This window comes from Eumetopias jubatus, unplaced genomic scaffold (assembly GCF_037043125.1).
Source record: "Eumetopias jubatus isolate StellerSeaLion01/CBP00866 unplaced genomic scaffold, mEumJub1_p1.0 scaffold_11, whole genome shotgun sequence".
NCBI lineage: Eukaryota > Metazoa > Chordata > Mammalia > Carnivora > Otariidae > Eumetopias > Eumetopias jubatus.
Window position 1 is genome coordinate 74863513 of NW_028274817.1, and position 21459 is coordinate 74884971.

Consider the following 21459-nt stretch of genomic DNA (forward strand, 5'->3'; position numbering starts at 1 on the left):
CATGTTGGGACACCAGTGAAGGGTTCAGGATAGTTGGAACATTTTAAGTCCTGAGGCCAGAGAGTTAAGCTAGAGAGGAATGGTCAAACTAGTTCGATTTCCTACCTACGATTAGGGAGAGGCACTGAATATTGAATTGTCCCCTCTTGAAATTCTAACTATTGTTACCACTCCCCTCAACACTCATGCTGCCACTGCCCTCCAAGAAAGTCTTAATTTATTATTCTGTAAATGTGCCTTATTTCCTCATAAGAGTGTAAGTTCCAGAACCTAGGAACTGTTTATTCCTCTTCTGTTTCTCCCTAGCCCAGTATAGGCCAGGTCCCTATTTGGTACTCAGTAAGAACTTAATTACATATATGCCTGAGTAATTTGAGAGGAAGCAGGAAAAGGATAGGGAGAGATGAGCACTCTTAGTCCCAAAAGAATGATAAAAGAGAGAAATATTCTCAGATTTATGAATAGTCCCTTCCAAAGGCTCAGCCTGGGCTCTCCTGTAGCAACTGTGGTCATCTCTGCCCTGAGAATGGGACTGCCCTGGATTGTTCAGAGGGTAGGGGTGGGGAGGTTGGGGTGGGAGTAGGAAGCTCCTGAAAAGCATAAGGAAAGAGCAGACACCACTGTAATAAAGAGATCACTGGCCTGGGAGCAATGAAGCCTGAGGTTCCAGTCATGGCTTTGCCATTACCTCCCTGTTCAGCCTTAGTCAAATCTCTTTAGTTCATGAATCTACAGTTCCCACACCTATAACCTGATAGAGTTGATGCAGCTGAGCATTCCACCAGTGACTTCCTTGTAAAGTATAGGGTGCCAGGCTGCCTCTAGCTCTGATATTTTGGCTAATGCCCAGCAGATGATATTTCTGTGGTCCTAAGGCTATTCAGGGAAGAAACTAAGCTGGGCCCTGAGCCGTCCATCTCATTCTGACCCATGAGTGGAGGCTTGGCCCAATCCAGCCCTGTGGGAAACACCAAATGAATAGCATTTGGAGCTGTGTTAGTATACAAAGATAGAAGAAGGCATATGTTTACTGTGATAAAATTCAGATGAACTCATTTGGGGAGACCCCTCTCCTCGCAAGTCCCAAGGACAGATTTTTTTTTTTTTTTTGTAGTTTCAAGTTTTAATGAAATTCTCCAAGGACAGTTTTTAGAAGTGAACTAGAGTATGTGTATAGGCAGTGTGGTATGGCTTTTGTTGTTGATGTTCTTAAAGAAACACAGCCATTAGTAGTTAGTAGACAAATAGTTTATGCAGAAAATAAGTGTGTTACAGTTCATTATTGTCAATGATACAGCATTTTCAAACATGATTATAGGTGAAACCAATTAAAACCTCATTAGGTAGTCATAGCACATTCATGCTAGTGAGAACATTGCAAAGCACTGCACCTGCATTATAGGGGTAGACAAAACTGAGGATGGGATATATTTTCATTCACCTCTGGTTGGCTTTGTATATTTTGTCATTGAGACTTACATTATGTTTGGGTCAAACAAAAAACCCAAAGCGGTTTTATAAAAGTTTACAACCATTAAACAGTATTTGTTTAATACCACAAATGGATAAAGCAAACTACTATAGCTCAGTGATATACAAATCAGGACTAGAAATAGTCAATCTGCCTATGTATATAGCTAGCTACAATATGATAGACATTGAATATGCTGAGTCTTTTCAAAGGCATCAACTACTTTAGACAAGCAGGTTCCCAAAATATACTGGTTTGGTTTCCAGTGAGAACTAACTGTAGTGCCAACTCAGTTTAAGACTATGCCCTCCTCAGTGTCAGACGTGAGGAGAAGAAAACTAGGGGAAAGCAGGGAAGTATTAGGAGCACACCTGAGCAGGGCTCTTTGGATAGCTTAACATTATTATCCCTGTGCAGTTTCAGACCTGGTTCACAGAGTAAAAGTGTACTGAAATTGTTGGCCCTCAGAAAGGGCAATTGTACAAAGTCCCATATTAACAGCATAGATAGAACATTAACTGAGCGCCTCTCAAAATGAACTCTTCTATGTTAGAAGAAACCTCAGTGCCAAAGGTTAATGGGCATCAATGTTGGAATTACTGTATAAAGATAATTTATTCTCAAATAGAAAAAAATGGATTTTCAAAGTTCTGGAAACTAGCAGAGAGAGAGAGAGTACTTATATTTATATTATTACTTAGAAGAAAAAAAGTTTTACAGACCCTTTCCATAAGGCATCTGTCATTCTCCCTTCCATACCTTGCATTTTAAGAGACAGGGCAATGGCTATATGCTACCTTTGAAAAGGCTCTGGGAACTGGATTGACCATGCCACTCCAGAATCACACTTCTTCAGGTTGAAATAAAAGTAGCAACAACAAAAAGAAAAAAAAAAGAGAGAAAAAATCACAAAATCTACAAAATCTAGAAAATCTAGGGTCTGAACAGGCACAGACTTGCTATGAGTTCAGAAATTCAGTGAAAAAATTAAAAGTACAAAGCACCTCTTGCAAAATACGCTGGTCCTTGGAACCACACAACACACTGTGCAGTAACCTCTGCTGAGTGCTTGGAGGTAAGTATTCTGAAGGACGCATGCTTAACCCTAGAAAGGAAGCCTGATTTTATTATTAGGAGAGCTGAGAAGGCCCCAGTGCTTCTTTGTATTTGTTGTTTTATAATTAAAGACAAAATGGGAAAATCAAGAAATGTGTAGACCTCAGTATAGAGAAAATGTTTCTCTAATAACTTCATGAAAAACCATGCTAGATTTATGCATTCATAATTGTAGCTTCTTGCAGATGATTCACTAACACACTTTTGACACAAAATTCATTTTGTAGGAACATATTAAATTTAATAGGCTAAAGAGAACTTATGCAATATAATGCTTGAAACCGTACTCACAATAGCTGTGTGCATAGTAACAAAGAAGCCTTGAAAAATTGTCTGTCTATAAACCACTACTGCTCTTTGGAATCAGTTCCCTCATGACCCCCAGGCTGCTTTCCTGTGACACACAATGCCAGAAACATCATGGTGAAAAGTCAGTACCTAACTTAGTTTATTATGAGTTTTATACATTTGTTTTTTATACAATCAGGGAAAAAAAGATATAATTTTTATCAACAAAAGGTCATTTCTGGTTATTTAGGCACTGCTTTTAGCCACTTCAGGTCATACACATTTTATGAGAAGAATGACAATCATTTTTTGAAAATAAAAAATACATATGCTGCCTTAAAAAATATTTCCTTTGTTGAGAGGAGTTTGCAGTTTTTCTGAGTACTAAACATGAACATGGTTAAACTAAATTGCAGCTGACAAGATAAATCTTGTGCTTCACTGTAAATTGTGCAGCTAGTGGATACTGTGGTACCATTGATGATTTTGGTAAGAAGATGAACTAACTGGCACAAAGACAGTATAGTCATCTACTCTATTTGTATTTGACAATACCCTGATTTAGACATGGGACAGATTCAGAAGGTCCAAGAAATTGTAAATAGGAAATGGTATTTGTGTGAAATTGGGGTGAAACTGTGTGAATTGCAAACACTTCAGTGGCAACTGTCACTCTCTATTTTATACCTGACAGAAAATACTTTTACACCTCAGTATGCTGGGGAATGGAAAGATCAGAGGGTAAGAGATGAATATGAAGCTATGGTTAACTGAAGAGGAATGCTGGTTGAGATGCAGTTTTGATCAACAAGGACAGAGACAGAAAGCCAGAAAGCAGCATGCAAGCCATTATCAAACCACCAAAAACAACCTTGACTATAGCCTCACATGCGGAGTGTTTCACGGTAAGAAACATTTGTAGGCAGTGTCACACCTTCTCACAAAGCAACAAAAGACCTAGACCAGGCCTTCTCAACTTTCATGACAAAAAAACCCCAACAATCATAGAAATTAGCAAGTTCCAGCTCAAGAAATAGTGAGCAGGTCATGGTTCAAAATGTTTAATATACAATGGATTAAAAAAGGGGTTCATTTAGTACAGCTTAAAAAAAAAACAATAAATGCCTCTTCTAGAGGCATTTAACTACAAAGGTTTCCACCCTGAGCAAGATACTAATTGCGCAAATGGTGCCAACCCAAAGTCCTGCCGTCTTTAGTAATGCATTTAAGAATTATCTAAGGGTAAGTACATCCTCTTTGCATGTATCTGAAGTGCATAACTGAGCCAACTATTAGCAAAGATGTAGCATTCCCTTTTGTAAGCTGCCTTTTTCCACTTAGAAAATCCCCTGGTTTTGTTTCCTAAAGAAATTCTTTTCCATCAATGATCGACCTTATTGCCCAAAGGGTGGACAGCCGAAGAAAGTGGATTGCTTGTCTGTGCACTGTCCTCCATTACATTTTATCCTTTGATGTTGAATACTGCATAGGTCAAAAGTCTAAACAGTATCCATTAGACTCTCCTTGAGTGCAGCTTTTGTGTACATCATTTGATGCTGCACAAGTTTGGCCATCTCTCCTGGAAAAGGGGAAGTGGAGTCTGGTAGTAAATCCCTTGGTCCTGGTCAAACTCTTCTGTGCTTATCTAGCACACACCTGCTCTGCTTGGAACTTGAACTTGTCCATCAGCTCCTCTGAAGAAGAAGGCTGTAATCTGATCCCTAATTTGCTAAGGTGAAGAGACTTAAAAGCTAAGAACTATCAGTAAATGTTGACAAGTAAAAAGTGCAAAGGAAATAAAGCTTGTTTGCTCTGATGTCTAAGAAAACAATATTCAAATATTGGCATGTAATTTCACTTTCAAAACTAGTTGAAACTATGAAATGTGACATAAAATCAAGTTAGATTCATGATCTATACAACTGTAGACTAAGGACTGTGCAGAGCTTTTCTTCTCATCATTACTATATTAAAGGTTATATGGAGATATACAAACATCTCAAACTAAATAACATACAGTTATACATGCAATATAATTGCTAACAGTAGGTTTGAAATATACCTCTAGAAGCCTTGATGTGACCCTATAGCTTGGTTAGTAAAGATATTGAATGGTCAGATATTCATGCAATAATTTATGCATTTACTTTTAAGTAGCTTTAAATATCCTATTAAAAATCCCAAAAGATTAATTCAACATATGATTTGATCCTGATGCTCTTGCCCTCTAAATTAGATATATTATCAATACTTTGTAATGTAGAATGTATGATTAAGAAAACGTTGGTAATGGAATCCCTTGGGAGTTTCTTGCATTTAGACCTCTCCCCCTGAGTTTTGTCTTCCATTGCATGGTGCCGTGCAAAAAAGCATGGGACTTGGAGTCAGAGGACTTGAGTATGAGTCCTGGTTTGGTCACTTGTTAGCAGTATGACCTTGGCAAGTAACTTAATCTCAGTGAGATTCAGTTTCCTTTTCTAGAAAATAAGACATTAGTAAGATTTACCATACAGGGTTGTTTTGCGCTTCAAATAACATAAACACTGTAACTTGGAAAGCGCAACACAAAATTATTTGTTACTATTATAGTATTATTAGTATTAATATTTATATTTGTATAAAGGAAAAGTCCTATGTCATGTCAACGTGCAGCCCTAAGCTTAGAAACAATCAAAGCTGCCAATTGTTGGGCATCTGCTGTATGGGGATTCTTCTCCATCACTGCAAGGACGATGTTTGAAGGGAAAATATTGCAGAGGTTCTTATAAGTCTGATACTGGTGCTCTGGGATCATATGCTCCCTGTTATCATTGCACATTCCAACCCAAGGATTCCTCCAAAGCTGTTCCATCTTTTCAGGCACGCTCCGTACCATGACTGGCTCATAGCATGGTTGCATGAGGCTGTTACTCAAGGGATAGGAATGGTAGCCATAGGAATCAGTTGCACAGGGCAGTGGGTCCCAGCTGGCATGTTGTTCTCGGCACAGAGGAGGTCGTCTTTGCCTCATGGGGTTGCTCTCATAGAGGCGGGAGTCAGAAATGCTGTCCATCCGAGTCATGACAAGGGCACGTCCTGGCTGAGGTGTTGCCCCAGGATGGCTATTGGGAGGCATAGAGTAGTCTCCAGGACAGCTGGAGCATGCTCCAGTTGCTGGGTGCTGGGCTTGAAGAACTAAGTGGGGGACTGACTGCTTGTGGGGGGCTTGCTTAGAATCCTCTGGACCATAGCTCTGCGCTCGCGTTAAGGCGTCATGGTAACCATGAGGAAAAGGCTGAAGACGGTTCTGAGATGAGGAGCGATGCAGCTTCAAACTGCCTTCAGGATGGCTATCAGCTACAGCCAAGTACAGGTTGTTGTAAGAGGAATAGTTGTCGTTCCTGGTATGGCTCATACGGTTGTCAGGACAGAGGTTGGGATTCCGGGCATATACCCCTCGGTCTGCTTCAGCCATGTAGTACTCTCGATTATGCATGCTATTGATGTTCAGTTTGGAGAAGTCGCCTAACATTGAGTAGTAGCCGTGGTCCCCCAAGGACTCAAACTTTGGGTATTGGTCAGCATAGCTAATAGGGGTCCCATGGCTGTTGGTAACCAGGATCGGGGGGTACTGCATGCTGGCCATGTGCTCTAGTGAGGCCTTCTGATGGGGGAAATGAGAGGATCCTGGCACTGGGCTGCTGGCCGAACGGGTGTTGAGTGCACTCACTGCATGGCTTTTGGGGGGTGGGATTGTGGGGACACTTAGGGCAGTCACAAGTGAGGGGACAGAGCTAGCCTCAGGCTTACGGGCAATGGACAGCCATTCCTCAGACTCCACAGCCATGGACCGGATGCTGGGATCCGATTGGCGCTTGGGGGCCACACGTTTGACTTCTGAGGTTGTCTCACCTTTGGCACTAGACAACCCTGTGCCACACTTGGCCAGGGTGCCTTCACTCACGGTTTTCACTGTGGACAGTTTGGCACTGATGCGGAGCTCATCAGCCACTGAACGCTGTGGTTGGTTGGCCCGCTCTGGATGGTAGTATTTGCACTTGTGGCCATAGGTGCATTTTTTGCCTGAAAAATAATGCCTTGGGGTAAGACTCTCTCTCATACTGGTGCAAATCTGTCAGAAACTGTTGTAACAATCTGGTTACTTAGGTTAGAGTTTTACTGTTTGGGATTAAAGAAGAAAATTAACTGTCCATGAAGATGAGAGAGGCAGGACAACATCAAGGAGGCATCACACACACTGTGAGGGGAGAGGGAAGAAGTGGAAAGCTGGGAAGGAAACTGCAGTGTAAAAGCTAAGAAATGAGCAGTTGAACAGCTTTCATTTTCCTGTAATTCACAACTTTGCCTAGGCATAACCTGCATGCTGAGGTGGTGTAGAGTAGCAGCAGGCAGCATAGTACAATGCAAAAAGCACAGGCTTGGAAGCCAGTCAGACCTGAGTTTGGAATCCAGCTATGTCACTTACTAGCCATGTAATCTTGCTAAGTGACTTTACCTTCTGAACCTCAATTTCCTCTTCTGTAAAAAAAGTTCATAATTATGCCTATATTATACTGTCATTGTGAGGATTCAATGAAGATAATGAACATGAAAATACTCTAATTTAAATAAATGTTAATTGAGAAAAAGAAAAAAACCCAAGACCAAGATGTCCCATAAATAAATGATTATCCAAAAGAAGTGAACATGCAAATTAGCCTCAGACTAGGCAGCCCATGTTGCACTGTTAGGCTCACAAACTTTGTATCAGAGGGACTTGTGTAAATCATGAAAGCACTCTAGAAAACTATATTTTAAAAAAGCAAATGAAAATGAAATTTGGAAGCAAACTGGAAAATATAGAACTGAAGAAAAGAGTATTATTAGTCGACAGAGAGTGCAGTCACCTGCTTGAGAGACACGTCCTTCTTGGGGCCAAATCCCGTTTGGCATTGCCCTTTCTGCTTCCATAGGCCATGTGGATTTCTGCACTTCCCTGCCTCCAGCAACACTGCTCAGGATGGAGGCAGCTAGAACACATGCATTATTTAAACAAGTGACAACTAATCTTTCCTTCAGTTCTTGTTACCTTTTCCTCATGTAGTTTCTAGAATGTTTCTTTAAATGCCTAACTGAGAATACATAAAGACACAGACTTTAACTCCCAGGAAATGGACAAGTTAAGATTTTCCATTTGAAAGGAAAACCTTTGAGAAGAAAGTATTCATATAGTCCTTATGTTTCCCTTAGTATAGAACTCAGTTCCGCACATAGGTACTCACCGTAAGGGCAGGGTTGCTTCTTATGCTCCGGAACAACAGGTCTCTTTCTCAAGAAATTTTCAAGATTTGGGCCATGGCGTCCTAAAGGATCATCTGGAGGCATAAATCTGAAAGCAAACAAGCAAGAAGTAAACATCTTCCTTTCTATCTGCACCCCCACTTCAGGAGTTCAGACCTTCATTACCCCTTGCCTGTACTATTGTCACAGATTTCTAATTGCCCTTTCTGCTTCAAGCTAAGCCAGCAGTTATTCCCTCCATTCTCACTTGAACACACACACACACACACACACACACACACACACACACACGATGATTTTTCCAGTGTATCATTCTTCTGTGGACTATATGTTTCAACCATACTGGCATGCCTGCTGGCTCCCCAACATGAAACCCACTTCCACATCTTTATAGCTTTATTCATGTTGTTCCCTTTACCTGTAATGCCCAGCAGTCCCCTTTCTTCTGTCTGTAAACTTCATCTCAAATGTCATCTCCTGTTTGAGGCTTTTTCCTATCATTTCATGTAGACAAAGCAATTTTAAAAACTTTAACCATACTGCTTATCACAACACACTGTGGTTCTCTTTCTTTTCTCCACTACACTTTGAGCCTCTTTTAAGGGTGAGTCCTGTTTCTTATTCAACCTCTTATCCCTATGGCAATCAGCATAATGCACAGTACACAGTAAGTGTTGGGTAAATGTTTATTGAAATGAAATATCTATTTCTAGTAAAACTTGAATTTAGGCTATTCAGAGCCTACTGAAAGCAACGTACTTGTCATTCACAAAAGAATACATCAGCAACCGCTCCTCTATAAACTTCTTCCATTCTGGCTTTTCAACTTGAAGGTCTCGGTAGTTATCATTAGATACAATGATGCCGTCGGAATCGAAAGCCAATTTGACTATGAACCGGTCATCATAACAGACAACTCTCCTGCCCTGGACCCTTCGGGATGGTGTGAAGACAAGAATCTTTTCTTTCTCCAGTTTACGTAGGATGTCTTGATCTGTCAAAATATAGATTATATGCCACACAGTAGAAACCATCTTTGGAAATTAACAGCATTATCCTCATATTACAAATACAAAAGTTGGTACTAAATGAAAATGTTATTTGCCCTTAGAGAGAAAGTGTCTTCTATTCCTGGCTATGGCACCAATTTGGACTGTGACCTTAGGCAAGTTACCTTTGCCTCCTTCAGACTTCAGTTTTCTATAAAGTGATGGAACTGGAGTCAATGATATTCAATGACATTCAAAACCTACCATGAAGAGTGAGAAGTAACACTGATATCCTAGCATTCTTGATGACTGTTTTGCCCTTTGGAGGAAGCAGGAGCTTTTGGCTGCTGAAGAAAACAGAGCAGTATGCTGAGGATATGTCTGTCAGGAGGGTAAACTATCACCCACGTGGGAATTACATATTTGCCTTCTGCCTGAAAGAAAGCCATAACTAAGGGGGAAACAAAGCCATAGCATGTTGAGTACTGACCCCCTTTCCTTTTGGCCTCTTAATTGCTGAGGAAAGAAAGCATACAAGCTGGGCTTAAGCAGGGCCAGGATCCACTCTCCGATGAGGTTGGAACCCTGTTCAGAAGCTTACAGACAGCTCCGCAACACAGCTCTGAACGCCATTCTGACTTTCTTATTTGACACATCATGCAAACAGCTGATACTCAGAGGACTAGGGTCTATATGTTCTCAAATGCTATAAAAAGCTAGCTTCATAGTTTGTAAGTGAATGTAGGACTCCTACTGACATTAGGGCCACATCATGACTTTGTGGACCTTAGGTATGTTTGCCTTTGTGGGCCCCTTCTTTCATAAAGAAATATTAAAAATTATACTTTACAACTGCTTTGGTATAAAAACAAATAATCTAGTTAGATATATTATTATAAATTAATTGTTATATTCAATTTTTCCTTCAATGTTAAAATAAAATTAAAACATCTTTTTGTTAAATTTTAATTAGCAATAATCGCGCCTCAGATAAACCTCATTGGCTATGATACTGCCACTGTGCAAAGCTTTTTTGCTAAATTTTAACTCCAGTGTAGTTAACATACAGTGTTATAATAGTTTCAGGTATAAAATACAGTGATTCAACAATTCCATGCATCACCCAGTGCTCATCAAGACAAGTGCACTCCTTATCCCCCATCACCTATTCACCCATCCACACCACTCAACTCCCTTCTGGTAACCATCAATGTGTTCTCTATAGATAAGAGTGTTTTTTTGGTTTGTCTATCTCTCTTTTTTTTTTCCTTTGATGGTTTGTTTTGTTTCTTAAATTCCACATAAGAGTGAAACTATTTGATATTTGTCTTTCTCTGGCTGAATTTTATCACTTAGCATTATACTGTCTAGCTCCATCCATGTCATTACACAAGGCAAGATTTCTTTTTTGTATAAATGTATATTTTTTAAGTTTTTATTTTAATTTCAATCAACATACAGTGTTATATCACTTTCAGGTGTACTAGATTTCATTCTTTCTTATGGCTGAATAATATTCCATTGTATATATATACACCACATTTTCTTTGTCCATTCATCAGTCTATGGACACTAGGGCTGCTTCCATATCCTGGCTCTTGTATATAATGTTGCTATAAACATACAGGTGCATGTATCTCTTTGAATTAGTGTTTTTGTATTGTATTGTTTTGTTTTGTTTTTGTATTTTGGGGGAAATTACCCAGTAACATGATTACTAGTATACCTCTCTCTTCTTTTCCCTATGCTCCTTTGTTTGTTTCTTAAATTCCACATATGAGTGAAAGCATATGGTATTTTTCTTTCTCTGACTGCCTTATTTTGCTTAGCATAATACTCTTCAGTTCCATCCATGTCACTGCAAATGGTAAGATGCCATTATTTTTTATGGCTGAGCAATATTCCATCACACACACACACACACACACACACACACACACACACACACACACACACATCTTTTTATCCATTCATCTTTCAATGGGTATTTGGGCTCTTTCCATAATTTGGCTATTTTAGGTAATGCTGCTATAAACATCAGGGTGTATGTATCCCTTCAAATTAGTATTTATGTATTATTTTGGTAAATACATCATAGTACAATTATTGGATCTTAGGGTAGTTCAATTTTTAGCTTTTTGAGAAACCTCCATACTGTTTTCTAGAGTGACTGAACCAGTTTACATTTCCTCCAATGGTGCAGCAGGGTTCCTCTTTCTAAACATCCTTGCCAACATGTGCTGCTTCTTGTGTTGTTGTTTTTAACCATTCTGACAGTGTGAGGTGGTATCTCATTGTAGTTTTGATTTGTATTTCCCTGATGATCAGTGATGTTGAGCATCTTTTCATGTGTCTGTTGGCCATATGTATGTCTTCTTTGGAAAAAAAAATATGTCTATTCACATCTTCTACCCATTTTTTTCATTGGATTATTTGTTTTTTGTGGTGTGAGTTTTATAAGTTCTTTATAGATTTTGGATACTAACCTATTATCAGATATGTCATTTGCAAATATCTTCCCCCATTCCTTAGGTTGCCTTTTAGTTTTGCTGATTGTTCCCTTTACTGTATAAATGTTTATATTTTGATGAAGTTCCAATAGTTCATTTTTGCTTTTGTTTCCCTTGCCTCATGGAACATATTTAATAAGTTGCTGTGGCCAATATCAAAGAGATTACTGTACTCTCCTCTAGGATTTTAATGTGTTCTCCTCTAGGATTTTAATGGTTTCCTGCCTCACATTTAGGCCTTTCATCCATTTTGAATTTGTTTTTGTGTATGGTTTAAGAAAGTGGTCCAGTTTCATTCTTTTACATGTTGCTGTCCAATTTTCTCAAGACCATTTTTTGAAGAGACTCTCTTCCCCCCTCCCATCAGATATTCCTTACTGCTTTGTCTAACTTAATTGACCATATAGTTGAGGGTTCCTTTCTGGGTTTTCTGTTCTTTTGCATTGGTCTATGTGTCTATTTTTATGCCACCCCATACTGTTTTGATTACTACAGCTTTGTGATATGACTTGAAGTTTGGAATTGTGATGACTCCAGCTTTTCTTTACTTTTTCAAGATTGCTTTGTATCTTCAGGGTCTTTTGTGGTTCCATACAAATTTGCAGATTATTTTTTCTAGGTCTGTGAAAAATGCTGGTGGTATTTTGATAGGGACTGCATTAAATGTGCTTTGAGTAGTATAAGCATTTTAACAATATTTGTTCTTCCAATCCATTAGATGTAGTGAAAAGAGGGCCATATGCACCCTAATGTTTATAGCAGCAATGTCTGCAGTAGCCAAACTGTGGAAAGAGCCGAGATACCCTTCAACAGATGAATGGTTAAAGAGGATGTGATCCATATATACAATAGAATATTACTCAGCCATCAGAAAGGATGAATATCCAACTTTTATATCAACATGGATGGGACTGGAGGAGATTATGCTAAGTGAAATAATTCAAGCAGAGAAAGTTAATTATCATATGGTTTCACTTATTTGTGGAACATAAGGAATTGCATGGAGGACATTAGGAGACGGAAGGGAAAAATGAAGGGAAGGAAATCAGAGGGAGAGATGAACCATGAGAGACTATGGACTCTGAGAAACAAACAGGGTTTTAGAGGGGAGGGGGTGGGGGGATGGGTTAGCCCGGTGATGGGTGTTTAGGAAGGCTAAACATCCTCTTTAACCAAGTGTAAGAGGGTTCCCCTTTCTCCACAACATCTCCAACATTTGTTGTTTCTTTCCCTGTCCATTTTTTAGAAGATTTTTATTTATTTATTCATGAGACACAAGGAGAGAGAGAGAGGCAGAGGGAGAAGCAGGCTCCCAAGGAGCTGGGAGCCCGATGCAGGACTCGATCCCAGGACTCTGGGATCATGACCTGAGCCGAAGGCAGATGCTTAACCATCTGAGCCACCCAGGTGCCCTTTCCCTGTCCATTTTTGCCACTCTAACTGGTGTAAGGTGGTATCTCAATGTGGTTTTGATTTGAATTTCCCTGATGACTAATGATGATGAACATTTTTTCATGTATCTGTTAGCCATTTGTATGTCCTCTTCAGAGAAGTGTCTTTTCATGTCTTCTGCCCATCTTTTGACTTGATTATTTGTTTTTTGGGTGTTGAGTTGGAGAAGTTCTTTATAGATCTTGGATACCAGCCCTTTATCTGTAGTGTCATTTGCAAATATCTTCTCCCATTCTGTGGGTTGCCTCTTTGTTGTGTTGACTGTTTCCTTTGCTGTGCAGAATCTTTTATCTTGATGAAGTCCCAGAAGTTCATTTTGGGGCTTTTGTTTCCCTACCTTTTGGAGATGTATCTTGAAAGAACTTGCTGTGGCTGATGTCAAAGAGGTTACTGCCTATGTTCTCCTCTAGGATTTTGATGGATTCCTGTCTCACATTGAGGTCTTTCATCCACTTTGAGTTTATCTTTGTGAATCGTGTTAGAAAATGGTCAAGTTTCATTCTTCTGCATGTGGCTGTCCAATTTTCCCAGCACCATTTATTGAAGAGACTGTCTTTTTTCCATTGCAAGTTTTTTCCTGCTTTGTCAAAGATTATTTGACCATAGAGTTGAGGGTCCATATCTGGGTTCTCTATTCTGTTCCATTGGTCTATATGTCTGTTTTTGTGCCAGTACCATGCTGTCTTGGTGATCACAGCTTTGTAATATAGCTTGAAATTGGGCAACGTGATGCCCCCAGCTTTGCTTTTCTTTTTCAACATTTCCTTGGAGATTCAGGGTCTTTTCTGATTCCATACAAATTTTAGGATTGTTTGTCCCAGCACTTTGAAAAATGTCATTGGAATTTTAATCGGGATGGCATTGAAGGTATAGATTGCTCTGGGTAGCATAATTTTAACAATGTTTATTCTTCTGATCCATGAGCATGGAATATTTTTCCATCTTTTTGTGTCTTCTTCAATTTCTTTCATGAGTGTTCTGTAGTTCCTAGAGTATAGATCTGTTACGCCTTTGGTTAGGTTTATTCCGAGGTATCTTATGGGTTTTGGTGCTATTGTAAATGGAATCGTTTCTCTAATTTCTCTTTCTACAGTTGCGCTGTTAGTGTATAAGAAAGCCACTGATTTCTGTTCTTTGATTTTTTATCCTGCCACATTACTGAACTGCTGTATGAGTTCTAGTAATTTGGGGATGGAGTCTTTTGGATTTTCCACATAAAGTATCATGTCGTCTACGGAAAGAGAGAGTTTGACTTCTTCTTTGCTAATCTGAATACCTTTTATTTCTTTTCGTTTTTTGATTGCTGTTGCTAGGACTTCTAGTACTATGTTGAACAACAGTGGCGAGAGTGGGCATCCTTGACGTGTTCCTGATCTTAAGGGAAAGGCTCTCAGCTTTTCCCCATTGAGGATGATATTTGCTGTGTGTTTTTCATAGATGGGTTTTATGAACTTGAGGAATATTCCCTCTATCCCTATGCTCTGAAGAGTTTTAATCAGGAAAGGATGTTGTATTTTGTCAAATGCTTTTTCTGCATCAATTGAGAGGACCATATGGTTCTTCTTCCTCCTCTTATTAATGTGTTCTATCACACTGATTGATTTGCGAATGTTGAACCACCCTTGCATCCTGGGAATAAATCCCACTTGGTAATGGTGGATGATCCATTTAATGTATTGTTGGATCCTATTAGCTAGGATTTTGTTGAGGATTTTGGAATCCATATTCATCAGGGATATCAGTCTGAAATTCTCCTTTCTGATGGGGTCTTTGCCTGGTTTGGGGATTAAGGTAATGCTGGCTTCATAGAATGAGTCTGGGCTCTTTCCTTCTATTTCTATTTTTTGAAACAGCTTCAGTAGAATAGGTATTATTTCTTCTTTGAATGTTTGGTAGAATTCCCCAGGGAATCCATCAGACCCTGGACTCTTGTTTTTTGGGAGGTTTTTGATCACTTCCTCAATCTCGTTACTGGTTATTGGCCTATTCAGGTTGTCAATTTCTTCCTGTTTCAGTCTTGGCAGCTTATAGGTTTCCAGGAAGGCCTCTATTTCATCCAGATTGCTCAGTTTATTGGCATATAGTTGTTGATAATAATTTCTAATAATTGTCTCTATTTCCTTGGTGTTAGTCGTGATCTATCCCTTTTCATTCATAATTTTATTAGTTTGGGTCCTTTCTCTTTTCTTTTACATAAGTCTGGCGAATGGCTTATCGATCTTACTAATTCTTTCAAAGAACCAACTTCTAGTTTTGTTGATCTGATCTACTGTGTTTCTGGTTTCTAATTCATTGATCTCTGCTCTAATCTTAATTATTTCTCTTCTAATGCGTGGCTTAGGCATCACTTGTTGCTTTTTCGCTAGTTCTTTAAGGTGTAGAGTTAGTTGATGAATTCGGGATTTTTCTATTTTTTTGAGTGAGGCTTGGATGGCTATATATTTCCCCCTTAAGACCGCCTTTGCAGTATCCCATAGGTTTTGGACCGATGTGTTTTCATTCTCATTGGTTTCCATGAATTGTTTAAGTTCTTCTTTGATTTCCCAGTTGACCCAAACATTCTTGAGCAGAGTGGTCTTTAGCTTCCAAGTGTTTGAATTTCTGCCAATTTCTTTCTTGTGATTGAGTTCCAGTTTTAAAGCATTGTGGTCTGAGAATATGCAGGAAATAATCTCAAGCTTTTGGTATTGGTTGAGACCTGATTTGTGACCCAGTATGTGGTCTATTCTGGAGAAAGTTCCATGTGCGCTTGAGAAGAATGAGTATTGTTATTTTAGGGTGGAATGTTCTGCATATATCTATGAGGTCCATCTAGTCCAGTATGTCATTCAAAGCTCTTGTCTCCTTGTTGATTTTCTGCTTAGATGACCTGTCCATTGCTGAGAGTGGAGTGTTGAGGTCTCCTACAATTAATGTATTGTTATCAATGTGACTATTTTGGTTAACAGTTGGCTTATGTAGATGGCTGCTCCCATGTTGGGGGCATAGATGTTTACAGTTGTTAGATCTTCTTGTTGGGTAGACCATTTAAAAATTCTATAGTGTCCTTCTGTGTCTCTAATTACAGACTTTAGTTTAAAAATCTAATTTGTCTGATATAAGAATTGTTACCCCAGCTTTCTTTTGAGGTCCACTGGCATGGAAGATGGTTCTCCATCCCTTTACTTTCAGTCTGGATGTCTCTTTAGGTTCAAAATGAGTCTCTTGCAGGCAGCATATGGATGGGTCCTGTCTTTTTATCCAATCTACAACCCTGTGCTGTTTTATGGGAGCATTTGTGCCATTCACGTTGAGAGTGATTATTGAAAGATATGAATTAATTGTCATCATGTTGCCTGTGAAGACGTTGTTTTTATAAATTGTCCCTGTAAATTTCTATTGTATATCACTCTTAGTGTCTTTCTCCTTTTATAGGACCCCCCTTAATATTTATTGCAGGGCCACCTTAGTGGTCATATATTCTTTTAGTTTCTGCCGGTCGTGGAACTCTGCATCTCTCCATCCATTCTAAATGACAGCCTTGCCGGATAAAGTATTCTTGCCTGCATGTTCTTCTCATTTAGTACCCTGGATATGTCTTGCCAGGCCTTTCTGGCTTGCCAGGTCTCTGTGAATAGGTCTGACTTTATTCTGATGTTCCTCCCTCTGTACTTAAGGAATCTCTTCCCCCTCACTGCTCTTAAGATGGTTTCCTTGGTTGTAAGATTTGCGAGTTTTACTATTACATGCCGGGGTTTTGCCCTGTTTTCCTTGATCTTGGGAGGGGTCCTCTCTGCCTCTAGGACGTGAATGTTTGTTTCATTCCCCAGATTAGGGAAGTTCTCAGCTACAATTTGCTCAAATACATCTTCTAGTCCTCTCTCTCTCTCCACTCCCTCCGGGATTCCAATTATTCTGACATTGGAACGCTTCATGGTGTCACTTATTTCTCTGATTCTATTTTCATGGATTCTGAGTGTTTTTCCCTGGCCTCCTCTTTTCCTTTTTTATCTATTATATTGTCTTCCAGGTCGCTTATTCGTTCTTCTGCCTCACTTACCCTAGCTGTTAGATTATCTAGATTGGATTGGATCTCATTGATAGCATTTTTAAGTTCTGCCAATTCAGCTTTCATTTCTGCCCTTAGAGACTCTATGTTGCCATTAATTGATTTCTCCATTCTAGCTATTGTCTTCACAATTACTGCCTGAATTCCATCTCCGACATCTTGGTTATATCTGCATCCATTTGAAATCTGCAGCATAAATCATAATCTCTGAGTCTTTTATATTTTGGGGATTCCTCCTCCTAGTCATTCTGTTGATGGGCGTTTGAGGGAATGTATAGGGTCGGGTCCAACTTATTCACTGCAACCCAAGCAAGATGCACCTGTTTTCTAGGCCCCTTAGGGTTCCTGGCCTCTTGTTTTCCCAGCCTGTCTTCTGGGGAAGTGGCCTGCCAGGCTGTTGCACAGGGATCCCTGTTTGGGCAGAGTTGCCCTGCCCCCCAGTGGCAGGAGATGGGCCCAGCGGGAATCAGTTTTGGGCCTTTTGTTCTCTGGCGGCTTTCCCTGGTGGCTTTCCACGTCTCTTCCACGAATCAGAGCAGAAGAGACCATTTCCAACCCTCTGTCTCAGAGCAGAGAGATCACATTCTGCTCTTCAGTGAGCTCTCCAGGCCACACCATCTCTGTTTCCTTCTGTGCTGCTATAAACTGCAGTGCCGTGGGTTGTGCACCCCTCTGCAGTGCCCCCAGTCCCGCCTCCAGGTCAGGGCACGTCTCTGCCCTTTGTGCTTCTAAAACCGCCAGCTGCTCCCAGTTCACACGCTCAAGCCCGCCACTTTGGGTTTCTGCCCGGGGGCTGCCCTAAAGTCCTTTCCCCGCTGCTACCGGTCTGCGATTCTGTGCCCTGTTCCCAGCGTGCGAGGCTGTCACTCACCGGTGGTGTAGGATCCCCACAGCCAGGCACCCTCCCCCTGCTGTTTATCCTCTGATATCTGCCCGCGGAATCACGGCTCCCCGCTTCGTACCTTGAAACCAACCGCCCGCGATATTCTATTTGTAGAGATGAAGATCTTCTGAAATCTCAAGCCGATTTTGTGGGTGCTCAGAGTGGTCTGGTAGATATCCAGCTCAATTTCAGGGACCAGTTGAAATAGGGTCCCCTACTCCTCTGCCATCTTTCCTCTCCCCTCTGCTCTAATCTTTATTATTTCCTACCTTCTGCTGGATTTAGGCTTCATTTTTGTCCTTTTTCTAGCTCCTTTTGGAGTTAAGGCCATGTTGTTTATTTGAAATTTTTCTTGCTTCTTGAGGTAGGCCTATATTGCTATATACTTCCCTCTTTGGACCACTTTTGCTGCATCCCAAAGGTTTTGGAATATTGTGTTTTTATTTCCATTTGTTTCCATTTTTGTATTGCCTGTTTGATTTTCTGGTTGATCCTTTCATTGTTTAGGAGCATGTTGTGTTTGTTTGTTTGTTTTTAAAGATTTTATTTATTTATTTATTTGACAAAGAGAGACACAGAGAGAGAGGGAACCCAAGCAGGGTTCCTGGTGGGGGTGGGAGAGGGAGAAGCAGACTCCCCACAGAGCAGGGAACATGATGCAGAGCTTGATCCCAGGACCCTGGGATCATGACCTGAGCCGAAGGCAGATGCTTAATGACTGAGCCACCCAGGCGCCCCTAGCATGTTGTTTAACCTAATATATTTGTAGTCTTTCCAGATTTTTTCTTGTGGTTGACTTCTAATTTCATAGAACTGTGGTGAGAAAAGGTGCATGGTATGAATACAATCTTTTTGTATTTGTTAAGGCTTGTTTTTGACCTAATGTGTTCTATTCTGTAGAATATTCTATGTACACTTGAAAAAAAATGTGTAGTGTGCTATTCTAGAATGGAATGTTCTGAATATATCTATTAAGTCCATCTGGTCCAGTGTGTCATTCAAAGCCATTTACTTGCTGGGAAACTCTTCATCTCTCCTTCTATTCTAAATGATAGCCTTGCTGGATAGAATATGCTTGGTTGCAGATGTTTCCCATTCAACATGTTGAATATATCATGCTATTCCCCTTTGGCTTGCCAAGTTTCCTTTGAGAAATCTGCAGCTAGCCTTATGGGTCTTACCTTGTAAGTTAAGGACTTTTTTCTTGCTGCTTTTAAGATTTTTTCTTTATCATTATATTTTGCAAATTTAATTACAATCTGTCTTGTTCGCCTGATTTCATTGATTTTGATGGGAGGTCACTGTGTCTCCTGGATCTGGATTTCTATTTCCCTTGACAAATTAAGGAAGTTTTTTGCTATTACTGGAAATAAATTTTCTGCCCCCTTTTCTCTCTCTTCCTCTGGGACTCCTATAATATGAGTTATTACGTTTGATGGAGTTCCCTAAGTCTATTCTTGTGTTACATAATTCTTTCTTTCTTTTGTTCAGCTTCATTGTTTTCCATTATTTTGTCTTCTAGGTCACTAATTTGTTCCTCTGTTCATTCCAGCTTGCTGTTCACTGCATCAAGTCTATATCCAATCTTGTTTATTACATCTTTCATCTTGATTAATTCTTTTTAACTCTTTTATCTTTATTGTAAGGGTCTCACTGATGTCTTATATTCTTTTCTCAAACTCACTAAGCATCCTTATGATTGTTACCTTAAATTCTCCATCAGGCATGTTACTTATATCTCTTTTCCTTAGATTTCTGGCTGTGGTCTTGTCTTGGTCTTTCATTTGGGCTGGCTTTTTTCTAAGTTTCTGCCTTTTTCTGTGTTTTTGAAAAGCCAGTTATGTTTCCTGCTTCTGAAAGTAATGGCCTTATGAAAAAGAGGTCACATAGTTCCCAGGGCCTGGCACTTCAAGGATTGTCTCTGGTGTGTGCTGTGTGTGCTCTGCTATTGTGATTTGGTTGCTCTGTCTTTCAGGACAGTCATCTCCAGAGGCTCTCCTTGACAGCTGTGGTCAGTGTTTGGTCCCTGGCTTGAATGTTGTGAGTTTTACCTTTGTGTGCTCTGATGTGCTTCTGAGGTGTGCTCTGGTGTGCTTCTGAGTTGAGGCTTGACACCAACTCCACCAGAACTGAGGCCTTGAAGAACTCTGTGGTCAGGAGATGTGGTGTAGGCAGGGGTTTGTTCTGGTCTTCTGGGGGAGGGGTCTGTTGTACTGGGACTGAACCTTGCTTGACATGAAGGGTTGTCCCACTCCCTCAAGGGAGCTGGGCTTGGAATATGCAAGTTAGCCATCCAGTGTCCATGCTGAGCTGCTTCCTGCAAGTGGCTCAAGTTTATGCTAAGGGGTAAGGGAGAGAAATCATGCTAGCCAGCTCCTTTTTTCCCAAAGAGGGATCTCTGTGAATGCTGCCTCTCAGGAACGTGCTCCTGGCATAGCATATAATCTTCCCCAGACATTTTTCAGATGGCTGTTTCCATACTGTCTATCCCCAGGTTATTTGCCTGCTTTCTCTCCACAAGCAGCACAGTGCCCTCCTGGATTTATCCCAGGCAAGTCTGCTGACCTTTAAATCTCCAGGCTTTAGAGACATGGTGTGGGCAGGGGCTTGGGCTGGTCATCTGGGGGAGGGGTCTGCTCTTCCATTTTCTCTAGGTTGTCCAATTTGTTGTCATATATTTTTTCATAATATTCTCTTATATTTGTATTTCTGTTTTGGTTGATATTTCTCCTCTCTCACTTTTAATTTTATTTATTTGAGTCATTTCTCTGTTTTTTGCAGTCTGGTTAGAGGTTTATGATTTTTTTTTTCTTTTCAAAGAACCAGTCCCTGGTCTCATTGGTCTCTTCTATTGTTTTATTTTTTATTTTATTTTATTTTAGTTTCTGTATCATTTATTTGTACTATAATCTTTATTATTTCCTTCCTTCTGCTCTTTGGGTGTTGTATTTGTTGTTCTTTTTTCTATAACCTTTCTAGATCTAGATCTAGATCCCACTGTAGATCTACACCTAAGTCCTTTAGGTATAAGGTTAGGTTTTTTATTTGAGATTTGTCTGGCTTTTTGAGGAAGGCCTGTATTGCTATAAATTTCCCTTTTAGAACTGCTTTTGCTGCATTCCACAGCACCATTGTGCTTTCATGTTCATTTATTTCCATGTACTTGTGGATTTCTTTTTTGATTTCTTGCTTAGCCCATTCATTGTTTAGTAGCATGTTATTTAACCTCCATGCATTTGTGTTCTTTTCAGATTTTTTTTCTTTTGGTTGATTTCTACTTTCATAGCGTTGTGGTGAGAAAAGATTCATGGTATGATTTTGATCTTTTTGAATTGCCAATACTTGTTTTGTGGCCTAATATGTGATCTATTCTGAAAAATGTTCCATGTGCACCTGAGAAGAATGTATGGTCTGCTGTTTTA

At 39.9% G+C, this 21459-nt stretch overlaps 1 protein-coding gene and 1 pseudogene across 1 annotated transcript in view; both read right to left on the bottom strand.

Moving 5' to 3' along the window:
- Positions 1 to 5516: 5516 nt before the first annotated feature.
- Positions 5517 to 21459, bottom strand: part of ZC3H12B (zinc finger CCCH-type containing 12B) — a 78729-nt gene continuing 62786 nt past the window's right edge. Inside the window, exons 3-5 of the mRNA XM_028126565.1 lie at positions 8915 to 9149; positions 8137 to 8243; positions 5517 to 6937 (exon numbers count right to left, since the gene is read on the bottom strand). Of these exons, the coding sequence (XP_027982366.1) occupies positions 5517 to 6937; positions 8137 to 8243; positions 8915 to 9149 (1763 nt within the window). The remainder of the gene's footprint in view (positions 6938 to 8136; positions 8244 to 8914; positions 9150 to 21459) is intronic.
- LOC114226496 (U4 spliceosomal RNA) lies at positions 10051 to 10174 on the bottom strand (annotated as a pseudogene).